Source organism: Equus caballus, chromosome 24, assembly GCF_041296265.1.
Source record: "Equus caballus isolate H_3958 breed thoroughbred chromosome 24, TB-T2T, whole genome shotgun sequence".
Lineage (NCBI taxonomy): Eukaryota > Metazoa > Chordata > Mammalia > Perissodactyla > Equidae > Equus > Equus caballus.
In genome coordinates this window covers 54,809,486-54,828,664 of record NC_091707.1, presented here as the reverse complement: position 1 = coordinate 54,828,664, position 19,179 = coordinate 54,809,486, and the positions used below count along the sequence as shown (strand labels likewise).

General features: G+C 45.1%; 1 protein-coding gene across 8 annotated transcripts in view; it reads right to left on the bottom strand.

The window, feature by feature from the left end:
* Positions 1–19,179, bottom strand: part of EVL (Enah/Vasp-like) — a 160,325-nt gene that overhangs the window by 121,021 nt on the left and 20,125 nt on the right. The window contains exon 1 of one of the 8 annotated variants that reach the window (XM_070249263.1): positions 5,492–5,864. The exons of 3 other annotated variants lie outside the window; for them this stretch is intronic. In XM_070249263.1, the coding sequence (XP_070105364.1) occupies positions 5,492–5,514 (23 nt within the window). In that variant the 5' untranslated portion in view covers positions 5,515–5,864. Of the gene's footprint in view, positions 1–5,059; positions 5,428–5,491; positions 5,865–19,179 lie in introns of those variants that run through there. 4 more of the 8 variants (XM_023628385.2, XM_070249267.1, XM_023628387.2 and 1 more) reach the window with 4 other exon arrangements.

Sequence of the window (19,179 nt, the reverse complement as noted above, 5' to 3'; positions counted from 1 at the left end):
TGTGCTGGCTAGAAGACATAAGGTCAATTCACAGGATGGCACTACAGGCACAGAGTATCTGGGAAAGATGGACTGGACTGAAATTAACTGGACCCTTTTAACTGCTGAGTGACTTCAGGCAAATTACTTAACTTCTCTGAGCCTCTGTTCTCATTTTATTCATTCATTTAACAAATATTTATTAGATACCTACTATGTGTAAGGCACTAGGGATACAGCAGAGAAAAAAAAAACAGATTAAAAAAACTGACCCTTGTGGCACTTACATTCTGCTGGAGGGAGACAATAAACAAATACAAAGTTAAAATCTACAGTACGTACATGGTGATATATGATTTGGTGAAAAAAGAAAGCAGACTAAGTGGGAAAGGGAGTGCCCAGTGTTGGGAGGGGTATATTAAAAAAGGAGGTCAGGGCACGGCTGAGCCAAGACCTGAAGAAATGAGGGAGCAAGCCACGTGGCCATCTGGGAGGCAGAGCTCAGAGGAGGGAGAGCGTCCGGCATGCTCAAGAATAGCACGTGGCCAGTGTGGCTGGAGTGGTGCAAAGTAGGGGGACGCTGCTGGAGACGGAATCTGGGCGGTGACAGGGCCAGGCTGAGTGGGCCCAGCGAGCCACGGCCAGAGCGTGGGCTCTGGCTCAGTGAGATGGGAAGCCATTGGAAGGTCTGATCACAGGAGTGATGTGATTTGATTTTATATTTTAAAAAGAAAAACAGCGGAAGAAGTGAGAATAGAGGAACAGGGCAGGCTGGCAGGCAGCTTTGAGGCCAGTTACAAGGCTACTGTGGTGATGAGGGTACAAGACGGGGGCAGCCTGGACTGGGCTGGCAGCACTGGAGATGGTGAGAAGTGGTTGGCCTCTGGGAATAGTTTGAGGTAGAGCTGCCAGGACTTCTCTCAATGGACAAGAGAAGGAGCACAAGAGAAAGAAAGGAGTCGCTGACAGAGCAACCAGAAGGAAGAGCTGCCATTTGCCGGGCTGTGGAAGACTGTAGAAGGAACAGCTGAGGAATGAACAAGAGAACGGTGTTAGGCACGCTAAGTTTGAGATGCCTGTTGGATTTCCAGATAGGGACGTCAAGCAAGCAGTTGGATATACGGGCCCAGAGTTCGGGGAAAGGTCTGGGTTGGAGGTATACGTTTTGGGTTGTCTGTCTCCCTGAGCCTCTGTTTTCATTTATAAGATGTTACGTGGGTTAAAGTTACCACAGGCAAAGCAACCAGCAGTGTCTGGTACCCGGCAGGTGCTCAGCGAGTGAGACCTGGGCCTGCCCTCCCTGCCCAGCCCTGCCTCCATGTGCTACAGACTGGAGACTGATTTCCTCACCACAGCGTGACAGTCATGGTCCCTAAACGTCTGTTTCTTCAAGGGATTACAGCACCCTGGGAACAAGAGGGACTAAGCTGGCCTGGGCTCTTGACATTTAGGTGGGCTCTCCTGGCTTGTGAACTTCAGGTCTTCCCCAATACCACTCATTTTAACACATTTCAATATTCCAGTGAAAGGGCAAAACAAGTTATAACATTTCCCAGGACCAGATATAAATGTGAATTAATAAAGCAAGAGATAGTTGGAGTTTGAGCCCAATCTTTCCATGATAACGTTTTGTTTAAAAGAAAAATAAAATAAAACAAAACAGATTCAAAGCAGTAACTTCCCACTTTCACGTGACCGACACATTCCAACCACGGATTTTAAATCTTGGAGTTGGTATACTACATTCCTTCTAGAAATAAATCAGAATAAGTAGCAGGAATCCCGAGACACAGTGATTTTTGATTTGAGTTCCATTCACACTTGAGGGATTATGGAGCAAAAACCCACATTTAAAACTTTATTCTGGGGATGGTAAGGGAATGCAGTCACTGCTCGGGGTCTAGAGGCGAAGGAAACTACACAGTACCCCACCAAGCTGCCTCCAGCAGCGCTCGGAGGCCAGGCTCCACGGTGTGCAGAACAGGTGAACGTTCACTTAAACTCTTAGTTCTGTATACGTCTCGTCTAAGAAGTGTTTGTCAAAAAGGCAAAACCACAAGTGAAGTGTGTCTACCACCACAGCCAGCTAGGACAGATGCCCGGTATCAGAACAACACAGTCTTCTAGCCAAGAGCAGGCAGAGATCCCTGAACCAGCTGGAAAAGGCTGCTCCAAGCTCTCAGGCTCTGGGGATTCTGCAAATCTCTGGGCTTGGGCACCAGGCCCCAGGCCATCATCATAACCAGCACGTTCTAGAGTGAGATCATCTACAGAGAGTTCTCATGCAATGCCATGGCAGTTCTCTGGCACTCCTGCAACTGGGGTGTGCCGAGGACACTTCACATTTTTCTCAGGTCAGCTGTCAGCTTTCCCACATGCTCTTCTGAACTAGCACACTCAGTGGGCACCATGGCACCAAATCAGGCCTGCACCGGGCTAGCCAGATAGCTTGCTTGCTTGTCCTTCATTGTTAAATCTTCATGAAAATGAACTGTGTCAAATTGCATCAACCGCCTACTAAGGTCTTACTGTGTGTCAAGCACTTTTAGGTACGAAGGAAACAAAGTTAAAAACAAAGGATTCATGAAAGCTCTCAAGGAACTCATAGTCCAAGAACAGCATGTACACGTGTTCCTGTCAAAATCAGACTGCCTTTTTCAAATGAATGTGGCCCTTGTGCTCTCTGCCATGTGTGTATCCACACGGGAGGCCTATAAACACGTGTGGATAAGCTGATGGAGTCACCCCAGGGTCCTCTCCTTCCTTTATATTATGTAGAAAGAGTACTTTAATTTGTAAAGTAAGTTCACGTCATCTCATTTAATTCTAGCAGCATTAAAGATTTTCTTGGTAAGAATTACTATCCCCATGTTTCAGCTGAGAAAACTGAGACTACAAAGATCAAGAGACTTGTCAAGTCCACAAAGGTACCACACGGCAGAACCAGGGTTATAAAACAAGCCCCCCACTCTCGTCCTAGTCCTGCTTTGCACTGATCTAAGAGCCCCCAGGAGGAGGGCTGTGGTGACTGACTTAGTCATAGTTTAACCTCCCTGTGGGCAGGCCCTGCTCTGGTCCACCTGCCTGAACTTGACCTGCTGTTTCTGGCTCCTGACTTCTTTCCTACCTGCACCTGAACCTTGCTTTTGCCTCAGACTATCCACCTCAACGTCAATCTGTCTGCTTTTCCTAAGCCAATGGTTCTCAAAGTCTGGTCCACAGACCTGCAGCATCAGAATCCCCTGGGACCTTCTCAGAAATGCAGATTCTCTGGATATGGACCTCTGGGAGTAGGGCCCAGGTTTCTGAATTTTCATTTTCCTGATTCTGATTCCAGGTGATTCTGTGGCCTGATACAGCTTGAGAGCCACCTTGACCTATGCTAAAAACTATACTGCCTGGGCTGCTCCACTGTGATCACCTGGTCCCCACACATAAAGCCTAAAGAAGAAAGCCATGGGGCTGGCCCGGTGGCGCAGCAGTTAAGTTTGCACGTTCTGCTTTGGCAGCCCAGGGTTTGCCAGTTCGGATCCCGGGTGCAGACATGGCACCACTCAGCAAGCCATGCTGTGGTAGGCGTCCCACATATAAAGTAGAGGAGGATGGGCACGGATGTTAGCTCAGGGCCAGTCTTCCTCAGCAAAAAGAGGAGGATTGGCGGCAGATTGTTAGCTCAGGGCTAATCTTCCTCAAAAAAAGAGAGAGAAAAAAAAAGTACAAGAAAGCAGTCAGTCTATACTGCAGCCACAAAATGCAATCATACCCAGCAAAGCTCTTCAGGGCAAGCTTAGGCAGAAGCTTGAAGCAGGGGTGGGGGACCTCTCCTTTCTGATCTACTTTCCACAGATGGCTCTACTTTCTTGGTACAGCAGTGTAGTGGCCTTTACTATGACCCCCTCCCATGTCACAGACCCAGCTCCTGACTCTGGGCTAGGAGTCCACCACAATGGGAAGGGGTTTGTGGACACACATCCCTTTTCTCTAATAGAAAAGGCAGTGAAAGGCTCCAAGCTCTGTTCAAGGTGGTAGCTAAGGCTGCCTCCATCCAGAATAAATGCTAAAAATAAAATACGAACCTCATGATTATACTACTTGCTACAATTTACAAAACTCTTCTACAACTCTCACAAGGATCAGAATAGCTAGTTTTGAAACTAGGACTAGAACCAAGGACTCCCGATTCATTCCCTGAGGATCTATCTATTGTAACATGTCAAGAATTAAATAAATTCTTGTTATTTATCTAACAGAACTATCATAAAATAATAAATTCTGGTCACTGTGTAAGGGCACAGGCCCCATGTCATCAGAGCATGTTGCCACATGGAAAGAATGTCCTCTTCACAAGTTCAATCCGTTAGAAATAATGCAGAGACATGCTCTTAAACAAAGGATAACTTCCTGGATGCAAAGCCCCAAGTTTACAGAACAGGCGGGGGACACCCTTTGTAGCTCCGCTTTCTTTGTGGAAATCTGATGATCCTCTCATCTACCCTCTTGATTTTGATTGAAAGGTCTCTAGCCTCCTCTTACACATAACGAAAGGTGGTCATTCTAGTATCATTTTAATGTCTATTGCAGCAACATTTGGAGGGAACGTAAAAGGCATAAAGAGGTTCCCAGACAATCACTTCTTCGCCCATCAATATAGTATTTATGCTCAGTTCTAAAATACACAGAAATTCCATTTGAGACATGAGAACCCATCAGAGGTTAGAAACAGACACACACATATTTATACTTTCTTCCCTACATTCCAGAGAGGTAGAAATAGGCTCAAGAATGATCAGATAACCCTCCATTCCACCTCCTTTATTTTCATTTCTTAGAAACTATCTCTGCCGGAACATCCCCTCCCACATTCATACCCACAGACAGATTCCCGGAGAAGAGATGGAGGAACGAGAAGCAATAAGATTCACAAAAGACTCTAATTTGGAGCATTAATAATTACAGCAGCTGAAAAGCTTACAAAAGCAAAGAAGGACCCCGTTAACAAAACATTATTAGGGCACTTCCCAGAAAACTGCCCAGCCATGAGATCACTATTAACAATGAGGAAAAGCAAACCTCAACTCACCAGACAGACTTGCAGAATTTTTCACCTTCGCTGCTAGAATTAGCATTTTTTAAAAGAGCAGCAGGCTCCATGAGTTTGACAAAGGAAGAAAAACAAAAGATAGCAAGAGACTCATTCTGGATAAACAGTTGCTATTCTGTATTCAGAACTTACACCAGCAACAGCAGCGCAAATGAGGCACAAGGTGGGGTTCTCGGCGAATTCACACACATCAAATCAATTACCCACGCTGCACTCGTGCATGCAGTAAACACCCTAGACCTGCAGCACCTCTGCACCTCCCACCCCACGGCCGGGAGAAAACCCCACCAAATGCAGAGAAGAATCCTTTTTTTGCGAGAACCAGCCAGAGCCTAAGCTGTCATTACACAGCAAAAACCCAGCGAGAACAAAAACCCAGCAGCAGACTGATGTAGGAAACCCAGAACATACCTGAATTCTTCAAATGCAAACATGACCTAGTCAAAGACAATTGCCTTAGATTGTCTGGTAGCCTTTTTGGTTTGGAGGACAACCATTTAGTCAGTCAGATGGTGCAAAGTGCAGAAAAAGGAGGCGGGGTTTCCACAACCCCCCCCCCCCCCCAATATTCTGAAGTAAAAGGCTTTCTGCAGACAGGGGCCTGCAGCCTCCAGCTCCGCCAGCTGCTGACAAGCGGCAGCTAACAGGGGAGGCAGCTAGAAAACCATGTGATCATTCCAGCAAGTCTGATTAATGCAGTGTATGCTTAGGCTCCAGGCTGGGAGCTGGATTAGTCCAAAGAAATCAGTCGAACCCTGGGCATGCCTGGGATCCTGGGTAAATCACCTAACACATCCACCCCCTCATCCCCGAATTGCGCAGGTTGGGGGTGGGGGGCAAAAGCTTACAGGAATGAGAATGCAACCTGTTCCACTGCGATCTACCCAAATGCCTTACCTTCCTGTGGCTGTTGCTGCTATAATGATCAGGTAGGACCAGCGTGGTCAATGAACATAGTGTAGAGTGATACCGGGCTACATTTTACTGAAAATTCTTCAGAATTCTGTATTTTACCCTTTCACTACCACACATTATTTTAGCACAAATGCATAAGCTGCTTTAGAATCACAGAAGTCACATTTTATGCCCACTACTTGACCACTAACAACACGACCCTGTAGGTCAACCGTGATGAGTATCTCATTGATTTGATTATTCATTTATTGTCTAATATGTACCAGGCTCTTATCAATTCCTTGAAGTACAAAAATTGCCATAATAATTTCAGAACAGAAGTTAAGAAAAAGGAAACGAGATGTCAGCCAATAAAAGAGAAATGTTTACTAGTTTGTAAAGCCCAAGCTGGCAAGATCTGGCAAAAAAACTGAGGCTGTACTCTGAAAGCTGCCATTAAGGAGAATCTTCAGCATGTGGACTGCAAATCTTTAGAAAATAAGAGAGACAGATCTCCAATAAAAACCTGTGAGTCACTCTTGACTTTCCTCTCCCTCACACCACAAGTATAAGCAGTCACTAATTCTGATTCTACCTCAAAAAGGTTTCTTTGAATCTGACCCTTTCCCCACCCCCAGGCCCACGCCTTGGCTCAAGCCTTCAACATTTCTCAGTGAGTTTCCTGTATTAGTACCTGGTCTTTCTTGTTCTATCCTTTCTCTAAAAATCTGCCAGAGCCATTTTTCTAGATCTGATTTTGATGTCCCCTTATTGTAACCCTGCACTAGTTCCTCAGTGCCCACAGGATTAAGAAAAAATGTCTCAGCCCAGTATACAAACCCCTATTTCTCCAACTCTTTCTCCCATTCACAAACCCAAAAATTCACCCATTCTCAGTCCCCAAAATATGCCAGGACCTCCTTTCTTTGGTCCATAGCCTAACTGGCCCAGATTATTCCTTGCTCTCTACATGACCTGCACCCTTTATGTGGCCCACACTGTTCCCTCGGCTGCTCTGTCCCCAGGAGCCTGAACTATCCCCAGGACACCCAGCGGCTCTCTCTGCTGCCAACTGTACCGCATTACAGCATTCTGCCTGCCCCACACATTTATGAGGCCCTCAAGGGCAGGGTCTGTGTGAGCTTAATTTCTGTATTCCCAGTGTGTGGTAACAGAGCTTGACAAAGTGGAGTTATTCAATAAAGGCTTGCTGAATGAACTGCCTTCTGCCTCCGCTTTCCATCAGAGAGAAAAGCGATCTAGTTCTCGTGCTCACGCGAAGATGCCCTGGGATGGATGCACCCCTCTTCATACGTTATCTCTACCTTGAAAAGAAGTGAGAGTCCAGAGCTTGACTCAAAGAAACGAAGTGATAACAGCCACCAGAGGCAGACTGACTAGTGAGGAAGATAGTCTGAGGAGTCCTGTGGTCCCTCAAACCATAGAGCAATCATCAACCAAGCTGATCCAGAATGCCTCCCACAATATTCCTGACAAGTCTCTGCCTGAGACCCTCCAGTGACAGCAGCTTCTTGGCAGAATCGTGATACAACAGAAAACATGGGCGAGTCACAGTCACTAAATAACCCGAATTTAGGTCTCAGATCTGTCACTTACCAACTCTGTGATCACTGGCAAGCTATTTAAGTTCTCTGAGGCCTGGATTCCCTTATGTAAAACTGGAATAATGCTCACTCTGCCCATGCCTCTCTCAAACAGGACAGTTGTGGGGACCCAACAAGGTAGGACCCGTGGATCAAGTATATAAAGTTATAGAAACACTCTTCATCATCTTTATTACTTCACAAGGTGGTCTCCAGTGACAGCACTGACGGCTGGATGGCTCTTCTTTATGGTAAGGCCACTCTCCTCACTGAAGTGTTCTGCCTGTTTATTCGTAGCTCAATTTTTTTTTGGGGGGGAAGCGGGGCCAGATAGTTCTGTCCTGCGATTCTCAGGACAAGGGGTGTGGGTGTGGGTATGTGTGTGTGTGTGCGTGCACACACACATGCATGCAAACACACATACATAATATGTATGGATGTATGTATAAAATCACTGTCCTAAATCCTAAGTTAAAAAAAAAAATGGTAGAGATTGCCCAAGCCTTAGGAAGAACAATTCGCTCACAACAAATACAATTATATGCTGTTTTTACTACCTAGTTATAGTCATAGATGGATGGGGTAGGGGCAGTTGGTTTCAAGCAGATGCAAGCTTCTCGAGGGAAGGGAGATCCCAGAGCATCCCATTACCAGTCCTTGCCAGCGTCAAGGACAGGACTAGGAAATAGCAGACACTCCATAACTACTTGACGGATTTGTTGGATGGTCCAAAGGCCGAAACCTACATTCCTGGCACTCGTTGCAAGGTATGGAGAGAGCAGCAGAGGTCTTAACTCCTAGCCATTTGGCATGCTGGGAACTGGCCTGACGTGCTTTACCCTGGCCACCAGGCAGGTCCAGTGTGACAGAGGCCCAGTGGGATGGAGAACCTCTGGACTTAGTGTCTATTTTCCACAAGTGACTCAAGAATCTCCTCTTGGAGAGCTGGTTAAATCTTTCAGGGCAATTCATAGGTTCTGGTAGAAAGCAGAGTTGATAGAAATGGTGAAAAATCTCCAGGCACCAAGTATACTTTAGACATAACTTTATGAGATTCCCCAAATTACTCGTAAAAAAACAGAGGCCAAAGTCGTTAAGTAACTTGCCCAAGGTCATCTTGCTATTAAGAGGCAGAGCAATGCCTCCGACCGTTTAATGCCAGTTTTCTTGATTGGAACAGTTTAACGCCAACGTTTTAACCCCTGTGCCCTCTTGGTGGCCCAATACCAACTGACTCAGGCTGTCTCTAGAGGAGGACTTATCCCACAGACTGTCAGGCAGCCTGAGGCCAGAGACGGGGCTGGGACACAGCGACACTCTGGGCTTCTTTCATCCAGCTGGCCCTGGCTAATCCCCAGAGTTCATGGCCAGGCAAGAGACCACAAAGGGCTGACAGAGCCTCAGGTGTCCCAGGAAGTAAGGGGTAGAGACCTGAGCTGTCACGGCCTTGGGACCAGACAGGGAATGCAGTCTGCTTCAAAGGCTGGGAACTGCCACTTGACCACTTGAGCAATGATAACACCAAAGTGGCAGGAGTAAGGACACAAGTGAGGGTCTGTGGCTCCTGACTGCTCCACTCCTCTCCTGAATGGCCCTTCTGTGACCACACAATGTTTAAAAAGTCATCCCAGGTCATCTACCAACGACTCAAGGCTCAGACAAAACACGTTCCTACTCCAGGACTTACGTTCCTTTTGAAACATGAAGGAATAGTGAGATGTTAATTTTTTAGCCATTTGTTTCTTTTCTATATCACTTACATGCAACATAAAACTGCTGAAAGTAGACGGTTCTGGTTGAAGAAGGAGTGAAAGAGCCCAGGAGTCCCTGCTGCTAGGCCATCCCCTCCCTGCACCAGGGACAGGCCCAGGTGCAAACACCTGGCCTAAATGACCCGGCAGCCCACCAGAGCTGACATCTGGAGGGGCTCTCTGAGCTACACACCATCACACTCAGCCTACTTAATCTGGACTCACGTCCTCTCGAGCCTCATCCTAAGAACAGCAGCCTCCTGACTGGGCCTGCTGTCATGACAGAACACTGTCCTACTGCAGTTACTGGACATGAAGCTGCCCGAGGCTTCTCCAGAGAAACAAATGTGGAGATACTGAATAAGAACACGATCATTAACAAGAGGTGTCCCCAGGCCCCTGACAATTTGGGAAAGCTAAATGAGAAGAATATTTGAAACCAGTGTCCTTAGCTTAACATGTACCTTAGTTGTGCAAGCAACATGTCTTTCCACATGAAACAATTTCCCAAGAAAGTGAACTTATGATTTGTTGGTACTGAATCCTCATCACAGTTCCTTTGAAGACTGACAATCTGTGAGTTTAAGGCCCTGATGTCCTTGGGTTTGAGGCCTCACAACCAAGGTTTCCTCTCCTACTTTTTTTGGTTATAGGCACACAGCCATGATGAATGTGCTACAGAACCAAGTCTAAAGTTCCAATCAAGGAAACAGGAATGTTCTTCTGACATTTATGGACGCGCATATTCACTGCTGTGCTGTGTGGAGACCAAATAGGAGACATAAATGGAAATCAGTTATGGTCATGACTAAAAATATGATTCTTTTCTCATGGCCCAGTCGCGGATTTTTCCAATGAGCAGGGGGCTGAGTGGCAACAAGACGCAGTCGAGAGCGTCCTCTGGGGCCCAGTTCTTCTTAGTCTGCCCTCCAGCACCCTAATTAAGACTCTCTTCCCCTCTGCCTGACCTCCCTGCCTGTCCTACTCCCTTCCCACACAGTCACCTGCCCTAGCACCTTCGTTTACAAACCAACAGGTCCTTTTCACTGTCTGCAGAATGAAGTCTCAGCAACCCAGCATGGCATAAAGCTCCTCCATACACCTCCCACACTCGCCAACCCGGACCCAGGGTGGTCTCCTCACTGACCCCGCACGCTTACTCATGCGTGTCCACAGTGCCTTCTGCCTTTTCTCACAACAGTTAAGGAACGCACGGTTTTGAATCCAGTTCTACTACCCACCTGAGAAGCCTTGGGCAAATGCTTACCCATCTAAGCCTCAGTCTCCTAATCTTAAAATGGGACGATAGCACCTCTGTAGGGATACTGCAGACATGAAATGCCAGGCACACATCAATCACAATCAATTGTGGCTAATATTATCCCACATGTTTCAAAATCCCACGGAGTTCCCCTCCTGACCAAAACCAGCCTGCAGTCATCTCTAAAACTCTGGAATTCCTATGATAATCAATAGCTGCTTTCAAAAATCTCATATATCATCTTGTACTGAGGAGTCACCTTTGTCCGTTACATGCCTTAGGCCTCTGACCAGACGAGAGTCGCTGCGGACAGGGACTGAGGGGGGCTGGCAAGAGGAGACCCGAGGAGTTGAGCTCCTCATAACCCCCATCAGAAATACACATACACTCTAAGTAAAAACACCACGCTCGCCATGCAATCACAGCTTCAAGAGAAACCCCTCATAACTGTGGACCACCATCCCAAATTCCATTTTGAAATTGTGGGTAGCGCACTAGCAGTGGGCTTGTTTTTAGTCCTTTCTAAGGCTTCATAAGGCACAGCACACTCTTAGGCATATAGTAAGGTCTTTGGTCAAAAACTTTTGAATTCACTGAATGCACTTTTATTCCAGCTGAATTAACCTTTCCAAAAATTTTAAAACAAACAAAAAAATCCACATCTTGAATCAAAAGGAAATGTGTGAGTCCTACATTTTGAACCAATTCTTTCCCCCAAATTACATAATTCAACTGAACTTCTACAGTGACATTTAACTTTAAAACAAAAGTTTTAAATAAAGCCATTCCTTACCTCCATTTTGGGAATTCTATTTAAACTAAAAGCTACCCCCAAAAAATTCTACCATAAAGCAAACACATTTACAATACATTTTTCAGTCTACCACTACTCAAAAGTAGGAGTTTATTGGTATTACTTTTGCATTCCTGTCTGTATCAATCTCTCTCACCAAATAAGCACTCTCTAAATATCTGTACCAGCTTACTGAAAATTATCCTTGCATTCACTCAACAAACACCTGAAAGCTGCTGTGTGTTAGACCCTATTCTAGGTGCTGCAGAGAGAAGCGAGTAAGCTAAAGCCCCCAGAGGCACGGTGGTCACGTTCTAATGAAGGGAGTCAGAAAAATGAAAGAATAAGAAAAGATGATAAAACAAGGCAATGTACCAGAGTGACTGGGGGCTACTGAGAAGAGGCCCCTCACAGGTAGTGGTACTTAAGCTGAGATTTGAATGACAAGTAGGGACAGGTGTGCAAATATCAGGGCAAGATCACTGCAGGCAGAGGAAAGAGTTGGTAGAAAGGCCCAAAGTGGGAGGAGACACCCTGGCACTTGTCTCTCATACAGCGGTACCGTGTGGCTGAAATGGGGAAGTAAGGATGAGAGGGGAGGGAGATGAAGACCAAGAGGAAAGCAGTGCTTTACTAGCCAGGGAAGCCACTGGAGAGTTTGAGGCAAGGGAGTAACATGACCTGATTTTCATTCTTTAGAAGAAAAACGGAAGTGGGGAGAAGCTGCTGCTGCAGGCCAGGTAAGGGATGCTGGGTGTGGACTTGGATGGCAGCAGCCAATGGAGAGAAGTTGATGGTTTTTAGGCATGTTGTAGAGAGAGTCTTTCTCATAACTCAGTTGTTTCATGAGATTAATAATGAAGCAGAGCAAAGACTGAAAATATTTCAACAGAAATACTATGAACCAGCAGGACCAGGAGCCAAAGGAAGTGTAACCTCCACGACAGGAAGGCTCTTGCCTCATCCTTACTGTTCTGTCCCAGGGCCTGGCACCCAGATTTACTCAATAAATATCTGCTGAGTTAACGAATCAGCGGTTTGTAGATCTAGAGAGATTTCATAAAAAGACGAAATTGGATTAAGTCATCAGTCCGCTTTCCGGTGAAAGCATCAAATAAAAGGGCAGATTATCCTTTTGAATGAGCAAGTGCAGCTGCTCCAATGTCACCCAGATAGACAGAAATTTGCCAAGAAAGTCCTACTAGGAATAGAGAAGAATCAAGAAGATAAAAGCACGTAAAACAAATTCCTATCTTCAATCCAGAAATATTGACCAGGCACCTGCTGTGTGACAAGCACTGCTCTATCCCTGAGAGGAGAGGGAGGTGAAAGAAGATTCACAGACAGGTCAGGCATGCCAACAATTAGGAACAGACCACATAAACTCAAAAAGCTAAAATGAGAGGCAGGAATGATAAATCAATATGCAAGGTGTCTGAAGCTGTGGCACGGGATTACTCTGTTAGCATTCAGGTTTTTTCCCACTTCAACTCACTATTCTTATCAAGATCCTCTTGAATCCTGGTTCCGTCACGCGGTTGCCCACGAGCTTGGAGTGCGAACAGCTGGGCTGTGGTCCTAGCTCCACTCCTTACCAGCTGAGTGCCCTCTGGCAAGTCACTTTACCTGTCAGAGTCTCAGCTTACTCACTTACAGAATGTGGGTAATAATTCCTGTCCTGCTCCCGAACAAAAAAATCAAGAGGATCAAATACAACAGTAGGTGTGCCAGTGTTTTATAAACTATAAGTGCTGTATAAATAAATAATAGTACTATTATTAACCACAAAAGAAATGATACTTTTCCACTCTGTGCCATCTGAGATCTTAACAAGGCAGGAGTTTTAAACAGTCATCCAGACCATATAATGAGATGATCCATAAAGGCAACTTACCATCCAAGTGACCAAAAGAATTTAGATAAACACTTATAACTGTGGGAATTCAGGGCTGAACAACTTGGAAGTCAATAGTCAAACCCCACTCCCGGGTAAGCCACCTAAGATGCCCCTCAATATGTACTCAGTTCTGACAAAGTATAATTTTCAAAAAGCTAAAAACACAACCCTCATACAAATACACAGTATGTATGCGTCAAGGACTGATTTAGCTCATTAATGAGGGGACCATTAGGACAGCAAAGCTGGTTCAACGGTAATACAAGAAACATACAAATACAGAGACAGTGGAAAAAAAGAATGCTGTAATAACCTTGCAGAAAGTTAGGTACAAAACTGGTCAATGTCCAGAGCAACTAAAACATAACCGTTGAAGTTATTTTTTCTACTTAACAGAAATCATTTAGATCTCTACTGGACAAAAGTCGTTTGTAACTTAGCAATTTTCTACAGGTTAACATCTAACTTTATAAAAGTCAGTCTTCTCCAAGAATGTCAGACATCCCTTAGATGGGCTTGCTAGACAATGCTCTTGACTGACACTGAAAGGACACTCAATAATCATTCTGCCATTTTTCCCAGTTTTAGATAATTTTCCTCAAATATCCTTAAAATACCTAAGTATAGCTCATTATCCGTTCTGGTGCACTGGCTGATAGGGAGTTCTTTCCTATCTGGTCCATTTTTGCTTCTGCCTCATTTACATCCTCTTAATTTGTGAAATCTTCAAATGCTTGAAGTCTATTCTAAATTACTGCTTAGTCTTCTTAGGTCAAATCATCCTGAAATTTGGGGGCCCTGTTTTCCAGAATTTCCAGCCTTCAGTGCTTCTCTGAATTGTCACTATCACACTTGTGGGTCTCTTAAAGATGAAAAAAGAACATCTGATTCATAGGTGCTGATTCACAGAGCCCTTCCCCTAGGCTCTGGCTATTCTGAGGCAGTTACCATGATTAACTCTAACTCCCCAGCTTCACAAACCCACTCCCATCATCCTTTTCTTTCCAATAGAACAGTGCTTGGAAGTCACAAACCAAACCCACTACAACGACCCATATAAACCCAACCCACACTAACCGGCACAATAATATGAAGTCAAAGAAACCTAATGAACCAGAAAATGTCTTGTTCATATCTGTATTTTCCACAGAGGCTAGGGAATTGGAATGAATAAACAAACAAATTAACTAATTAAATGTTCCAAAGAACTGAAAGAATGAATGGATTCCAAAGGCTTTGGCATGTTAAATGTCTTTCAAGAAGCTAAGCGAGGAAGGGAATTTCTGGGGACTGGTCCAGTGGGACCCTTCAGAAATGGAGACTGTCTTAGTCTGTTCAGGCCGTCGTATACTAACATACCACAGACTAGGTGGCTTATAAACAGTTATTTCTAACAGTTCTGGAGGCTGGAAGTCTGAGATCAGGGTACCAGCATGGTCAGGAGAGGGCTTTCTTCCAGGTCACAGACTTCTCATCGTAACCTCACATGGTGGAAAGGACTAGGGAGCTCTGTGGGGTCTCTTTTATAAGAGCACTAATCCCATTCATGAGGGTTCCACCCACGTAACCTAACCACCTCCCAACGGCCCCACCTCCTAACACCAACACATAGGGAGTCAGGATTCCAACATGTGAATTTTGGGGGGACACAGACATTCAGACCACAGTAGAGACCAAATGAATGAAGACTGTGGGAATTTCCAGCTGGCAGGGCAGGGATGAGGGTATCTTATTCTGAAGGCAGAGAAGCAAAGGAAGGGTATAAGTATGCACACCTAAAATCAAAGCACACAGGTCTGAAGGCACCCAGGCTGCCTCAAAGACAGTAGCGTTCCTATGTTTTGAGTACCGAAGGTCTGGTGTCGAGGCACCAATCCTGACCATGCCACCCCTTCCTAATCTACAAGCACGAAAAAGGAGAGCCATTTAACACATGTTCTGACTGGAGAAGGAGTTAGAAGGCAGGCAGAGATAATGATAAAGAAACTGCAGAGAGACATCCCTAAGAGACTTGTAATTTGAGGAGTCTTGCTTTAGATAAATGTATTTTGTTCTCTCAAGAAGCTAGTTTTTCTTTCTCACATTTTATTTATGTTAATCAGGCTTTCTCTATTTCTGATTTTCCACTAAAATGTACAAGGTGGTGTTTTTCCTCATCCAAAATAGCACTGCTTCTTAGTTTCCAAGAGGTCCATTTGCATGAGTCTTGCAATGGTGTTTATATTCCTTCCTACAGAAAGCTCCGACACCCAGCCTAGAACCCGGTGTTTAAATCAACAGGGATGAGGACACACTGACTGAGACCTTCCCATGGATTGCTACTGCTGAGCTAGGATTTATTAGGTAGTTGACTAAATCGGAACTGCAGTTCTCTGTTTAAAGACATATTCTTGCTAACACGAAAAAAACGAGGACTTGATTATCTTCTAAGGCTCATTCTCAAACCATTCTTCTCTCCTCTGACAGTACCTTACTTGGACCCCATAGGAGATACTGAATAAAAGAAGGAAAGAGAAAAGAGCGCAAAAGGACACAGACATTGAATGAGCCAAACCTGGAGAATCACTGTTTTACATCAGAAGAATATGGATTTTGAAGGGTTTCACAGATTTCATTAACGTGGTAAGTGACCTAAGAAAAATGTCAGTCCAATCTCCTCATTTTGACCACAGAAAGAGAAAACATAGCACCTTGCCAAGGGTCACACCACACTCAGAGATGGAATTGGAACTGAAGTCTCCTGATTTCTAATTTAAGTGCTTTTCCTTTACACCAGTGGCTCTCAAAAGAAGGGTCCTGTAGGGGCCGGCCCTGTGGTCGAGTGGTTAAGTTCACGCACTCAGCTTTGGTGGCCTGGGGTTTTGCTGGTTCAGGTCCTGGGCACTGACCTAGCACTGCTCATCAGGCCACAATGAGGTGGTGTCCCACATAGCAGAGCCAGAAGGACCGACAACTAGAATATATAACTGTGTTCTGGGGGGCTTTGGAGAGGAGAAGAAGAAGGGAAAAAAAAAGACTGGCAGCAGATGTTAGCTCAGGGCCAATCTAAAAAAAAGTAGGGTCGTCCACCAGCCAAATCAGCATCACCTGGGAGCTCGTCATATTGAAAATTCTCAGCCCCCTCCCCAGACTAACTGAATTAGAGACTTCGGGAGGAATCCAGCAACCTGTGTTTTCATAAGCTCTCCAGGGAATTCTGATGCATGCCAAAGTTCGAGAACCACTGACTGCTCTAACACCAGCGATTCTCAGCTGGGGGGTGATTCTGCCCCCAGGGGACATTCGGCACTGTCTTGTAGATAATTTTAGCTGTCATAATGTGGGGGGGGGGGGGGAGAGTGCTACTGGCATCTGGTGGTAGAGGCCAGGGATGATGCTAAACATCCTACTGTGTGCAGGCAGTCCCCCACAACAAAGAGTTATCTGGCCCAAAATGTCAATGGTGCCGAGGTGGAGAAAGACAGCTCTATATGTACTACTGGGAGGGCAGAAGAGAGAGGAAAAGTTGTCAGTGTTGCGGTCTCTCTCTAGAAAGCATCTGGTCCCTTTAGCTGGAGCTTTAGCTCTCTTCACAACTGCATCCACTCAAGCTGTGCTCCCCAGTTGGTGTGTCTCCACTAGGCAAGGTGAGCTGGCATCCAGAGCCCCCACTGTCTGTGAGGCCAGAGCCCCAGCCCCCGAAGCCAGTCACTCTCACCGCAAGCAGCTACATCCAATTCCTGAGTGTGCCACACAAGTATTATCGTCTTCCAGGAGTGCCACGATGTGACTAAAGCTTACAGATCAGCACTGAAATTTAAAGAGAGAGTCAGAGCCACTTCCCATTGCCAGTAATGGTGAATAAGCTTTTAGAGATGAACGCTTCTAGTGAAAATAACCACAAAAGCCAGGAAAAACAGCTGAGAAACAAACAACACCTCTAAAGGCATCAAATTGCTGTCAAGACAGTAAGGAATTTCTAGGCTAAAATGGAAGAGAAAAAAAAGAGTCTAAAAAGGCAAATGAGCGCAGCAGCCCCTTTTTGCCCCGAGTGCATTTGCTGATCCCAGAAAACAGAAACTTTCATGCCGATGGCCTCACAGGGCAAGAGAGTCACCCTCTGAAGGTGCTCCCCTCTTCACCGTAAGCTGGAGGGACCCAGACATCTCCCCAGACGTGATCCGTGGCACTTCAAGTGAACTCCTATCCCCACCACCCCCCACCCCACAGGGAGGGGCTGACACTTACGGAGCAGCAACTGTGTCCCAGCCACTGCCCCACCTACTTTACGGGGGTCAGTTAACTGAATCCCGGGGAAGCGGCACGGAGTTAGGTTCTATTATTTCTCCCATTTTACAGATGAGGAACCTGAGGAACAGAGAGATAAAATAATTTGCCCAACATTACAGTCCAAAAGTGGCCGGCTAATCATACTCAGACGTAGGCTGCCTGACTCGAGTCTGTACCCTTAACCACTATAGACAACAAGTTAAAACCAAAAGAAAGGGCACAAAGATGTTTATTCCTGTATGACAAAACAGCAAAAAACTGGAAATAACTAAATATCTACCAACAAGGGATTGGTCAAATAAAGTATAGTATTTACAAAGAGTCATTATAAACACAGACCTTCACTGATTGCAGAGGCATTACCATTACTGAGTAAAAACATATTAGAGGATTATTACAATTTATGAATTATTGTTGAATAAACACCTCCACAAATCAAACAGAGAAGTAAGTTATAGAAAAGTATACACAGTGTATTCTCATTTAGGCAAACCACATATATTTTATACAACATAGCACAGTAGTTACAAGCTTGGTCTTTAGATTCAGAGAGCTCACCATTACTTGACTTCGGACAAATTACTTCACTGTTCTAAACATCAGTTTCCTTCTGAGTAAAATGGGGTAACACTATTATCTCATAGGGTTTTGGTGAAAGTCAAATGATATGATGCATGTGAAGCTGTTCAACCCAGAGCCACTGTGGAACAGCTTGGTAAACACAGCTGTTCCATTATTATTATGCGTGTGTGTATCTATGTGCATAAAGAGATGTCTGGAAGCATACTAGCCAAAGTGCTATCAACTGCTTATCTCCAGGGGATTGACATCTCTAGTCATTTGCACTTTATTTTTTTGTACTTTTCTCTGTTGCTTAATTTTTATAATGAATGGGTATGATTTTTATAAAAACAATAACACAATTTTATACATACCTTCCCAGCATACAGACAATTGGACAATAAGACGACACTCTCTATTCCAATAGCATTAATGTGATAGGCAATATCTCAAATTAGAGATCCACAGGAAATAGAAAGGCGAAGCTGGGGAGAGTCAGCTCCTCGGCCTGGAACGCTGCGAGGCATGTAACAGACATTTGTTGCATGAATGGAGGAACATATGAATTGAGACGCAATACAGTGCAGCAGTATTGAGTTCTGGAGGCAAACACAGCTGGATTTAAACATCAGCTCTGCAACTTCCTAGCTGTTAACTTGAACAATTTATTTTTAACCCCCCTGACCTCCAGTTTCCTCATCCATACAATGGGACTGTACCAATTCATATGACTATCATATGAATTAAATGAGATAGTAAATATGAAAGCAGTTTGCATTTAGGAGAAGTTCAATAAAAACGAGTTCTTTCCCCCGGTTCCAGGTTTGCCCATGACAAACTGTGTGACGGTGGATGAGCTGTTTCTCTGAGCCTCAGTTTTCTCACCTAGAAAACGAGAATCATGCTCACCTACCTCTTGGGATGATCAGATAATTAGGTAAAAGCTTGTTGTATAGTATAAATAAGAAAACTTAGGGGCCGGCCCTGTGGCCGAGTGGTTAAGTTCCCACGCTCCCCTTCGGCGGTCTGGGGTTTTGCCGGTTCGGATCCATGGCACAGACCTAGCACT